At 38.2% G+C, this 13,469-nt stretch overlaps 1 protein-coding gene across 1 annotated transcript in view; it reads right to left on the bottom strand.

The window, feature by feature from the left end:
* The window catches only part of Efhc2 (EF-hand domain containing 2), a 158,913-nt gene that overhangs the window by 132,283 nt on the left and 13,161 nt on the right, over positions 1–13,469 (bottom strand). Inside the window, exon 2 of the mRNA XM_038316581.1 lies at positions 11,336–11,524. Within this exon, the coding sequence (XP_038172509.1) occupies positions 11,336–11,524 (189 nt within the window). The remainder of the gene's footprint in view (positions 1–11,335; positions 11,525–13,469) is intronic.

Here is a 13,469-nt window from a genome sequence, read left to right on the forward strand (position 1 = left end):
AGAAAGGGGAACAGTGGGGTAAAGGAATGTATAACAGAGAAGAAAAACAAAATTGCAGAAGAAGAGGGGATGGATAGCAACCAAAATTATAAACACATGATAATGCAATAAAAAAATTCTATGGAAGGAGGCATGGAGAGAAAATGCTAAGTGTCCCTAGAGAATACCCTTTATCAAAAGACCTATTGTCACACAAAACAGCACACTGAATATCCTAGTCAAACAGGTATTTTTCATTTTTATTTAAAAATGCTTTCATACAATATATTTTGATTTTCCCCTCCCTTGAATCTTCTCAGATTCTCCCCACCTCCCTCTTCACTCAACTTTATGTCCTATTGTTTGCATTTTCTCCCTCCCTCTCAAAAAGCCTCAAAAGAACAAATATCAAAACAACAACAACAAAGACAATGCCAAAGCAAGTTATGAAGAACAAAATTAAAATAAATTGAAAGATATTGGCAGTTTTGACACCTTCAAATATCGCCCCCCCCCAAAAAAAAACCTGTGAAGGAGACAAGAGTGATATATTTTAGGGGAAACATAATTACATGTTTAAAAATGAGGTTATCAGTTCAGAGGACTAAAAATCACTGTACAAATACCAAGAATATTTCATGGTAGACTATCATGTGAATTCAATGTATACCTATTGTCAAAGTTATATCTCACATTTTCTAACTCAGACTCCAGACTCCAGAATAGACACACAATAAGATTTCACTTATATGAAATGCAAGAACAGGCAAAGCTAAGCAACGGTGAAGGAACTCAGAGGAGGAGGAGAATAGAAATATGGCTCAGCAATTAAAAGTACTGCTTGTGCAGATGTTGGATCATAGAATTGACATTAGATGGCTCACAACTTGTAACTCCAATTCCAGGGCATCCAAAGTTCTCTTCTGGCCTCCACAGGCACCTGCACTCATGTGCATCTACCTACACAGAGATACATAATTTAAAATAATAAAAATAAATCTTTGGAGCTGAAGAAATAGTCCACCTGTTAAGAGTCTGTTCCAGAGTCTCCAAGTTCAATTCCCAGCTCCCACGTGGTAGCTCATAATCATCTGTAACTCCACTTCCATGGGATCTGACACCTTCTGGTCTCTGTGGGTACTGTGGGCGCCCTTCCCCTTTATCCAAAAGGAGTCTAGAATGTTTGGTTAAAAGCATCACCTCAGCTCTCTAATACCCTTTTATACAAAGAGTCTGAAATGTTTAGTTGGGGGGCTTCACCAGGGCCCTAGCGTCTATTTTGAGCCACCTCCCCTGGGAGTTGCCTCAGTCCAAACTCCACCTCCAAGAAAGCCCACCTAATGGTGACCCTTCCCCAGGGAGGGTCAAGACCACTCTCACAGGCTATTTAAACTGCCCCCCCACCCAAGAATGAACACATGGTCTCCCAGTTTTCCATGGTCTTTCAGTTTTCTGGTCCCCTCTCGATGCTTTCCTGGGGGCCACCAGGGAGTGCTGGCACCAATTAAACCTGGGCATCTTCGAATTTGGTCTGATTTGCTCTGGTTGGGATTATTGCATCAGCAGAGAGTTTGTAGGCCAACAAAAAATACTTAACAGGTTTAACGGGTACCAGGCATATAAGTGGTACAAAAAGACACATACAAGCAGAACATCCATACACATTTAAAAAAAGTGGGGGACTAAAGAGATGACTTGGCAGTTGAGAACCCTTATTGCTCTTGCAGAGGACCTGTGTTTGGTTCCTAGAATCAACATGGTGGCTCACAAAATTGATAATTCCAGTTCTATGACAATGGGAGGTGTTCTGACCTCTGTAAATACCAGGTATGGGAGGAGGACTAAATGAAGAAGACACAAATGAACTATCGAAGGGAATTGATGTGTTTTGATCTTTTGTTATGGTTAGAAAAAATGTCACTGTTAGAGAAATCTGAAAAAAGGGCACATTAGAACTCCCTGTATCATTTTTGTTATTTCTTGTGAGTCCAAAATCATTTCAAAAGTACTTTTAAAAACAATATGGTTAGAAATCTGTTAGTATCTGCACTATTTCCCACTATCAATATTCAAATAGAAAATCAAAAGTGTTCAGTAATTTTGAAATGTTTCAGATAAACCTATGGCTGCTTTAAAATCAGAAGGGGAAGCAGCTATGATTTCTATACACTATAAACAGAGCAAAATAGTAGTCAGCCTAAAGTGGAAGTTAATGAATGGCAAGGTTTTGTGCTACAAAATTTTTTTTTGACCATGTGCACAGTGGATGACACTTAAGAGGCAGCAGGAGGATGGAGGTCTGTCAGTCGCAGCCACAGCTTGAGGGACTCCAAACCCGCCTCCACGCTGACCTAGCTTCCAACCTCCAGAACTGCAGACAAAATACATTCTGCTTTTAAGCCTCCAAGTATATGGCATTTTCTTGTGGAACAAAAATACAAACCCATATATTAAACTGCCATTTCTATACCATAAAATTTATCCCTTACAATTACACAGGTCATGGTATTTTATAAGTTTTTAGTCCTGTAGAGTGATTAGCACAATCTAGGTTAGAACATTTCTACCACCATTGAAATGCTCTGCATGCCCCAAGCAAGGACTGATTTGATTTTTCTTATACATTTTCTTTTCTAGAATTTCATGTAGGGGACTTGCACATTATGAAGACTTCTGTATCTGATCCCTTTCATTTAGTATGCTTTTATGGTTCACCCAAGTCTTAGCATTCTTTAGTTTATATTGCTGAATAATTTTGTTTATCCAATATAAGCAAATAGATATCTGGGTTATTGCCTGGTTGAGACTATTGCGAATAATGCAGCTATAAAAATTCACAAGTGGAGGCTACAGAAATGGCTCAGTCTTTGAAGTACTTGCTGTGCAAGTATGGGGAACTGAGTTCAACCCCCAGCACACACACACACACACACACACACACACACACACACACACACATCATATAAAGCATTTGTCATTCCAAAGCTGAGGAGGTGGTGCCAGGAAAATCCCTTGGGCTCACTGGCCAGCCAGTCTAGATAAAGAGGTGAGCTCCAGGTTTCAATGACAGGCCCTATCTCAAAAAAACATGTGGATGGCTCCTGGGGAATGAAGCCAGAAAACTCCAAATGAACATGCACTCACTATCGCAAACATATGTACTCCCACATATATATACACACGCATATACACAAATTTTTACAATTCACATGCAAAAAGTATATAGGGGTGCTGGAAAAATGGCTCTGCAGATGAGTGTTCTTGCCACCCTTGCAGAGGACCTGGGTGTAGTTTTCAGAGGACTCATGACCATCTGTAATAAGAGTCTGACTCTCTCTTCTGGCCTCTGACAGTGCCAGGAATGTACATAATACACATACATATAGGCAGGCAAACACTCACATACATAAAATAAATATTAAAAAATTAAAAATAAAATATATATGCATGTTTTGTATATTGTTTTAATTTTACTTAGGTATGCAGAAATGAAATTATTGGGTAATGTGGTAAATATATGCCTATTTAAGGAGCTACCGAAATGTCTTTTAAAATGGTGGTTCCATACCAGGAATTGTCATTTTTCTTATATTCTAGCCATTCTGATAGGGATATGCTAATAGTGACTAACATTTCAGCTTAAAAGACTTAAAAGAACTTTGGGCTAATGAGAATAAGCCATGGCCTTTTGCTTAAAAACCCAAACAGAAACTAGGACTGGAGAGATGGCGCAGTGATTAAGAGCTTGCTCTCTACACTCTTCCAGAAGCCCCGAGTGTGGCTGGTAGGACCTCTATTTCAGGCTTTAAGCACCTTGACTATAAGCTCCAGTGGGATCTGACACCTCCTTCTGGCCCCTCTATGGGGACCTGAAGTCACATGCAGTACCCGCCACAAACAACTGAAAATAAAAATCAACCTTTTTGTAAGTATAGGCCTCTGGAGAAGGTCTTGAAATTTTGTCATGGAGTTAAATTCTAGATTTAAAAAAATAGACAGAAAAACAAACTCTTTTTTAGTGAAATACCCACTTACAAATCTCATTCTTTTAATTCCAAAAACATTTATTACAGGTTTCAGGATATTTTTTTAATTAAATGCCTTCTGAATTTCAAAAGAAGATTAAAGAAACCCGCATTGTATAATGGAACTGGAAATTTTCATTTTAACATAAATTTAAAGACTGTAATTTTGTGCTTTGCTCTTAATGATAAATGTAGAATACATAGTTGAGAATTGACATATTTGATTTTAGACAAGTCTTTTGATTTCTTTTCTAAAGCTAAATAGCTAAAGATTTATATAATTGTTAGTAAAACATGGGAATCAGGTGGCAATGAACTGCAATTACACTGTTATAATTATACATGTTTGTCTCATAAAATGTTTCTGGCAGGAACTGGATAATTTAGAAATTACAGAAACCTATGGAAAGGTTTCCATTTGCAATGTGAGGTACAGCTTAAAGATATGGTACCTGACAGTTTTCAAAGTATGACTGTCTTTAAATTGAATGGTGGTTATATTTTATAATATACCTACCTAATTGACTTTAGGCAAGAGTTCTACAATCTGAATCTATGCATTGGTTTTTGCTAATTATGTGATATTTTAATGTAGTTAAACAGTCCTAAATTCCCCTGCAGAAAATTTTGCCTGTTACTGGACCAGAAAAGGAAATTAGCCCGTGAGGCTTCCCCACCTAATACTGTCAGCTGGTCTAGTGCTCCTCTGGGGGATAACAATAATTTCAGCTGACACCACCAGACATGGCCACTCTGTGACTACGATGGATAAAGAAAAAAGAGACAATTCTCACAACCATGGGTGAACACAGACAGAAAAATGAATGATATCCCATACCAAAAAATATGTCTAACTCCCTCCCATTCCCAGCTCATAGTGTGACAGTTGCTTTTCGCCCTATTACAGCAATAGCCTCTCTCTAGTCTTCTCTCTCTGTCGAGATGTGTTAAGATTCCCAATAAGAAAAGTGCTCCTCTTCCTGATAATATCTAATCCAGAACCAAATGTCTTATGTAACCCCTCCCACGACGTCCCCAACACAAGTCCCAATCTTAACCTATGTCTTTTCTGACACCTGCTAAGGAAGCAGTACATAAGAAACCAATTTGAAAAAAAAAAAGAGAGAAAGAAACCAACTTGCTCTTTTTTAGGTCAAGGGGCTCAGTGAACAAAATGATTGTCAGGAATGAGAACCTGAATTCTATATCTGGCATAAAAAGCCAGGCATGGTGGCACACACTGGATGGAGACAGAGGCAGGGAGTACTGAGACTCAAAGGCCAGCTAGCCAAATCTTCTTGGTGAACTCAAGATCCCAGCGAGAGATTGTTTCAAAAAACAATCCTGAGGAACCATACCTGAGGCTGACCCTGACCTTCACACACATGTGCACTCATGTGCACACACATACATGCATGCTCCTGTATATACACATGCACACAAAGAAAATCAAGGTGACCCAAGAGACTGAATTATTTTTGTATTCTCCAAAGTAGAAAGATTCATAAAATACTATATAATTAGTTCACTATAAACTCAAGGTCAATTAATGCAAAGTTATTAAAATTCAGTGGTCAGTATTTTTAAACATAATTATGTTTTAATAAATGGAAAATAATGAAATAGTACCTTTAAATGCATGTATACCCCCGTAAGATCAACCTTTATCCTGACACTTTCTATAGTAGAATCGTTTATGAAATATCAAACAAATTATGCTAACTATCTGCCATTGAAAAATGAAGAGAAATGAGTGCATAATTTTAGAGTCTGTGTAAATGGTTCTTAACATTCAGATAAAAGTCATAAAAACATTTCGTCTTCAACACATTTCTAAATTTTTTGACTTTTTATAAAAGTAACTAACCATAGATTATATATAAAAGTAACCGACTATTGCATATCACAAACTGCTAAATACCAAATCTCAGCCTGAGGTAATTAAAACCCTAGGCCCAGTTCTAGGATGAACAATCATTCTTGGTGGCCAGAGTCAAAAAGCTCTTAGAAATCATCTAGTCAAGCCCCAAGTCACATGAAATCAAGGCATCTGATGCTCAGAGCTACAGGACACAGAGAATTAATGGTCCATATCACTAGAACTAGCACCTCTAATCCTAGCTCCTACTGTACTTCTTGTGAATATGACTCTTTATTTGCATATTGACTACAACTATCTCTGTTTCCTTTTAATGATGGTACTAGGGTGATAGCTGGGAACCATTAAGAATGAATGGTGCATTTTATGGTTGGAGCACCATTCTCTTTCTGTTTTTTGTTTCTAGTACTGGGGATTAAACCTAGGGTCTCACCCATACTAGAAAATTATTCTGCTATTGGGCTCCATCCCTAGATCTAGTTTGCATTTGTTTTTTTTTTTTCTTTTCTTTTTTTCGTTTTGATACAGAGTCTCAGGAAGTTGCCCAAGCTGGCCATGAGTTCACTCCATTTCTCAGAGAGGCCTTGAACTTATTGCCTTACTGCCTTAGCCACCTGAGTGTCTGGAATTGCATGTCTGAGCCACCAGGCTTAGCTGTGCTCATGTTCTGTGCTCCATCATGACTCTGGAGTAGTCTTTTAACTTGGCCTATGATGGCCTTCTTTTCCTTAGTTGAGGTCAATGACATCAACAGCCATTTCAGAGGTGGGAAATATCAAGCAAAATTGTTTTAGCTATTTATATCACTCATCGCAGTGCTAACAGTTTTAAGCAAACAAGACTTTCTCAACAGAAGCTTGACTGGCATTTTAGCTCGAGTGATTCTATGCAGCATAGGGTTGCCTGGTTCACATGGCAAAGATGTGCAATGCTCCTTTGGCATCCAGATAGTCACTGGTTGCAGACCTCCCCTCCCAGTAAGTGCTAGTCTATGAATGAGACAGTTTAAAACATCAAAATTAAAATAAAAAATCCTAGTGAAGCTGGTTGGTGGTGGCACATGCCCTTAATCCCAGCACTCTTTGTGAGTTCAAGGCCAGTCTGGTCTACAGAGCTAGTTCCAGGACAACTAGGGCTATTACACAAAGAAACCCTGTCTCAAAGAAAATTCTGGTGAACAAAATATCAAAATTCTAAAGATTGGGGGAAAAAATCAATACTGCTAAACCTTTCACCTCAGGCTTAGTGTGAATCACATGGTACAGTTACTGATCCTATCATTTAAAAATGTTACTTTGTTAATCATGACATTTTTGCAATAACTTAAATACATTATAACAAATACTATCAAGCATGATTGCTAAATTTGGGGCTTCCCTTAAATGGAGAACCCAAGACAAGTAGCTCTCTCACCTTGCCCTAATCCAACCTTATTCCTTAAGCTTTGTGGCAAACCAGAACACCTCTACCACATTTCCAAATGCCTGTATAGATTGAGAACTCCTGAAATAGAAGCTGATTTTTCCCACGTAAGAAGTCTAGAGAAAGCCAGTCTGGGCCTGAAGTGGTATCTCTATTATGCCCAAAGGGATGAAGGGCCCACTTATCTCTGCTGTATTCAAAGGATGCCTACGAGAGCTGAAGAATTGTGTACTAATTACAGAGAAGGAAATAGAGGATAAACAGGAAAATCACTCCAGCTGAGCCTGACTCTCTACATTAGAAAACATAACTGTCCAAGGAGCCCACCCAATAAAGCTTAACACATATCATTAGCAGAAGTATAATATATATCATTAACTGGAAGTGAATTGCATAGACAATGCTAGCTACAAGAAGCCCGGGAAGTGAACAGTTTTAAATAGACACATTTCCAGCCTGAGTAAAGCTGATAGTCCACCTGGAAAAAAATATGTGCAAAATGAATGAAGGGCGACTGGCAAGATGTGTTCACTGCAAAGACCATGCAGGATAGCACATACTGGCTATTTTGGGTGACTGCAAATATAACTTTCTCTGTTAGTCAGGTGATGGTTATCTAACCAGAGTATTTTAATCATCACTTTTAGAATCACAGATATAAACTGTAATATTATCCTAGGCTGGGACCGACAAAAGTGGAGCACAAAACAGGGTAGACATGCATGATTTATCTTGAGAGAATTTTGAAAGAAAATGACAGAAGCAGCAAAGGAAAGGGAAATCAGCCAAACAAGCATGTATTATTCACAGATCAGGTTAAACATGGTCTGATGCACAAGGGAGCCTAGATCACTGCATAGAGTTGTCTTGCCTTGAGGGAACAAAGCATAGCTAGCCCCTTGACTTTGGTTAATCTTGTCAGCTTCTAGAGAAGGGCTGGGGTATGTCTGGGTTTTTCATCTTCCATCAGCCAGAGGCAAATCTCCAGAGAGGATTACAAGTGTGAGCTGCTTAGAAAGGCAGTCACTAAAGGAAATGGAAACACACACCCTAATGTGGAACTGGGTGATCATCAATAACATTTACTACGGATACTCATTTGGATATGGTCTCCAAAGAATCTCCTTCATTTTTATTTTGTATTACTTGAAAATATAACCTTAATACATCCCTGGGATTAGAGTTATTGGGAAAGCTGGCTATAAGTTGAAAGTGTCTCATTTGAAGAAACCAAATAATTAACAGGTGTTGACTTGTTTTGCTGAACCACTAATGGAGGAAACACGTTATGATTTGTTCTGGGTATTAATTAGAATCTGCCGTGTCGCTCACAATCTTGTCAGGGCACATAATATCTCATAGTCTTAGGGTCTCATTTAAAGCTCAATGAATTTTTAATTCATGTTGACCAACAAAATAAGCAAAAGAATTATGTTGCATTTAGTCATATCTGAAATGAGCAAGCTCTTCATCTTCTCAAGCAGTCTGAGGCTAATATAATTCACCTTCATGAAATAGTCTACATAATTTTATAAGTTTTTACAGGGATGTAAAGTCTTCTCGAATGGCATATATTAAATATTGTGAAAAATGAAACTGAATTTTCAAAATTACATGCAAGAGAATGGTATAGTTTTTCCATAGTGAATTAAAATTATCAACAACCTCTTTTTGACTTAAAAAGTAAAAATAAAGCCGGGCGGTGGTGGCGCACGCCTTTAATCCCAGCACTCGGGAGGCAGAGGCAGGCGGATCTCTGAGTTCGAGGCCAGCCTGGTCTACAAGAGCTAGTTCCAGGACAGGCTCTAGAAACTACAGGGAAACCCTGTCTCGAAAAACCAAAAAAAAAGTAAAAATAAAATCTTTTCTTTGGTCCTTACATATTAAATATTCTATAAGATGCAGAATTACAGGAATCTATGCATAATTGCTCCAAGTTCAGAAATTGTTTTCAAGCTCTAAGTCCAACATAGAGCCAGACATGGAAAAATAACTTTGTAAAGAAATATTGACCCATGTTGAAAATGGAGCCACTTTCCCAGGAAAAGAAGCCTCCCTGTGGTCTGTTAGATCTCTTTATAGGTATCAGAACTGGGCTTTGAATAATATGTACTTTAATTGATGTACCATATTACAGATGTCATGGGAATGTATCACTTCTACTATAATTCAGGACATTGTCAACCAACCCACTAAAATCACTTGATAAATTGAGTATATTGTGATTTGAATTCTTTATCTGGTCCTGAACTGTTTTCTTTTTAATTTCTAAGGCTGATAAAAAAATAACAGATTCTTCTTAGAGAACAACACATGAAACTATAATTCAGGATTGTTGCAAACATGGCACATCCATATGTCACCCTATAGAAAATAACTGCTCGCCTTGGGTTTCTTTCCTTTGATCTTTGTCCCTGCTGTACATAGTAAAAGGTTGGGGGTCTAGTCAGTGGTAGACTGCTTGCCTAACAAGTTTGAGAGCCTGGGTTCAATTCCCAGTATTAGAGTGAGAGAGAGGGAGAAATAGAAGACACCAAACTGACCTCTTTTTCAACTATTGGTCAAATCTCTGTGTCTATTCTTTGCAAACATATACATTAAAAATTCATAAGCCAGGTGTGATGTAAAATGTAATCCCATCACTCAGAGGACAGAGGCAGGAAGATCAGGAGTACAAAGCCAGTCTTGGCCATGTAAATGAGTTTGAGGCCATCTTAGACTCCATGAGATCCCCATCTCAAACGAAACTTCAGACTCTTGCCTAATACAGAATTTCTTCCATTTACTAAACAATTCTCATCATCTCACACTTTGGTACTTAGGGGTGGAGAACCACAATCAGTGTGCAGCAAAAGAAAATATTTTTTCAATTGCTATTTAATGCCACATTTAGAATATACAAAAGTAATTAATGGCAATTCACTAGGCAAAAGAGACACAGTGACCTGACCCTTAGTATCTTTAGAAAGATAGATTATTTTGTCCAGAGAAAAAGATGGGGTGAAGGTTGATTAAGTATTAGTTGGAAAAGATAAGCATTTGATAACTTGCAACAAAACACCTAGTCTGAAACAACAAAGCAAAGATAATTTTTCTTTGTTTAGGATAGGTGTGTGTGTGTGTGTGTGTGTGTGTGTGTGTGTGTGTGTGTGTGTGTGTGTGTGTGTGCAAGGCTAGGCAGGAAGTAACCTTGGTTAAAGGATACAAAATTAAAGTTGGACCGAAAGGAGTAAGTTCCATAGATGTATAACATGGCACATCAAGAGTAGATTTTAAGTATTCTTAGATGGGCATGGTGGTTCACATCTCTGATCCAGCATTTTGGAGGTAAAGGCAGGCCCACCTGTCCTACCTGGTGTTCAAGGCCAATCTAGCCTACATGGTTAGTTCTAGGCCAGTTGGAACTATATAGTAACACTCTGTCTTTAGAAACAAAATTAAAAACAAAAGCAACTGCTCACCACAGAAAATACTGGAGCGATGCATGTTTATTTGCTTGATTCAGCCATTCCACAATGTGTATATATTTTAAAACCATGTTTTACATCCTAAATATATAATCATTATTTGTTATCTGCAAAGAATTTGTTCCAGAGATTCACAAGGCTGTTGGAGTCCATTACACAAATAGTGTAATGTTGGCATAAAACCTCCATACAGCCTCTAGTTATTCAAACTTATCTGGATGACCTATGATACCTCGTGCAATATAATGCTATGTAAGCAGTTGCCAAAGGAGATTGGTGAGAGAATAACACCAAACAAAAAATCTATACATATTCAGCACAGATGTACCCGACGCCAAATAGTTTGGATTGCAAGTTGGTTGCTGACACAGAGGGCCAACTGCACACATTTCTATTTGTCAACTTACAAAAAATAAATTGAGAGAAATATTATGCACAAAGGCAGTATATATAAAAAGTCAAAAATAAAAAACTTAATATATATATATATATATATTAAAGTAACTTATTTTCTCACATCTACATGTGAAACTTGAAAGTCTCTCCAATGTCATGTGACTTACCTGCTTATCAAAAGCTGCCCAGGATGGTGCATCAGCTCCATCTCCTTTCGGAAACACAGTGTTTTTAGGCTTTATCTTCTGTCCAGGGAGCAGCTCTCCACCTATTCCTGGCTTGTCATCACTCACGAGCATCCTGACATTGTTACAAAAGCCCCAGTGTTGGGATTTATGAAACTTCTCCTTTCCCAACTGTGAATACAAAAGACAATAATAAAAAAAGTGGCCAAAGTTATGATTTCTGATTTTTCTTACAGTAAAGGGTTTTCCAATATAAATACATTTTCCCCTGTTTATTTTCCATCACAAAATGCATATGAAGTGTCAAGTAACTGAGAAATTTCTAGCCATAAAGTTGTGTCACATTTTAAATTAGGTTTATTTTAACTACTTTAAAACTTTGAAAAGCAGTACGAAAAAGCTAATATTCAAAGATATTTACAATATTTTCAAATAAAGATTACTGCAAGTGAACATTTAGAACAGTGGTTTGCTAATTGGCCTGTTTTACTTATTTGTAAATAATGCAAAGCAGAAAAACTTCTTTACTTCAGAAAAGAAAGACACTGTTTTCCATAGAAGCCTAAGCATTGCCTTCACCAAAACAGAAAAAATCTTGTCCTCATCAACAGTAAAAAAGGGAAATTCCTCACAATTCTAATTGTGAGACCTTGCTTCCCACTGTTTCTGGTGATGCAGACAGAGAATCCACAAAAGATGCCAGGGGGTGAGAAGGATGAGGGCCAGATTCAGTCCACAAGTGTCGTGACTGACAGAGTTGAAGACCACCAATAGAAATACAGAGATAGCAACCCAACAAGGTGAAGAGTATGTATGTTCCATGGCCCGGCAAGACTCCCGAGAGTCTCTTGTCAATAAAAATAGCATATGCCCTTCAATGTTATAAGAATGATAATTGGCAACAATGCCAGTGCCTGGCAGTTGTACAAAAGATACCTCAATTGTGTTGTTTGATACTAAAAGTCTACAATAATCTGATGTTGATATGGTCAAGTGCTAAAATATGTCACACACACCCAGTTGGCAGGTAGTGAAGGGCTCTTGTGAGACTTTTCCTGGGGAGATACACAGAGACATTTATTTTCCTGGATAGGGCACTGACGGGCCAAAGAAATTTGTCTAAGTCCATCTTAATGAAGCAACCAGTTTGGTGGGGTTACATATAAGAGTGACTCCTGAGCAGCTGCATCTCCAAAAAAGGCCCACCCTGATAGGAGCGACGACTCATGGAAGCTGCATCCCTGGAGCGGAGGCTTTCCCACAGTCAGCCTTCATTTCCTAAGCAGCCAATCCTCTAGCATTCCCTCAGGCCACAAGCTGTGCTGCGGAGACAGGATTCTATGCAGCTGTGGGAATCAGGAAGGCTGGAGTGGTTGGAATCTCACGTGCAGGTCTCTCATCCCATCCTGCACCTCTTTAAGAAGAACTGTTAATAGACCTAGTCTTCTGAGGGTCTCGGCTGATAATCAGTGCCTCTCTGATTTCAAGACAAAAATGGCCATGTCATTACCAGAGGGCAGAATTCTGCAACAAGAGTACATAAAAAGTGATACTTACACATATATGGACACTTGAAAAAAACCTAAAAATTATAGCATTAACTATGGATAATATAGGCACAGAAATGATATGCAAAAAATCAAAATTATATAATATCCACAATAATATGCAAAACAATCATTTGTGCTATAAATGTCCACATGTAACACGACTTTATATAAACAACAGACATTTCAACTACAATTAATTAAAGCTCCATGTGAGTTCCTAGCCTTTGTCAGGGCAGTAGATAGGGATCAAAAGAACCTTATTCCTATTATAGTGCAGATAGCTTGGAATAATTTAGAAGGGTCTGGGCAGTCCTCCTACAAAGGGAACAAAGGACCATGATAGCTGCCCAGAGAAGGTAACATCTCTGCTTTAAGGCTGGGGAGGAAACTTATGAACAATAATGATTCAGATTGTTCCCTACATGTATGCAGCCTGGCTCTGTTCTTTAGAAAATCAACTGCCAACACCTCTATCATACTTCCTCCATCACAACACATTCACACCCATACAACCAGGTTATGTCAAGTCAGTCCCAAATCACCAAAGAGCCTGTGCTTATATAAAG

This window comes from Arvicola amphibius, chromosome X (assembly GCF_903992535.2).
Source record: "Arvicola amphibius chromosome X, mArvAmp1.2, whole genome shotgun sequence".
Classification (NCBI taxonomy): Eukaryota; Metazoa; Chordata; class Mammalia; order Rodentia; family Cricetidae; genus Arvicola; species Arvicola amphibius.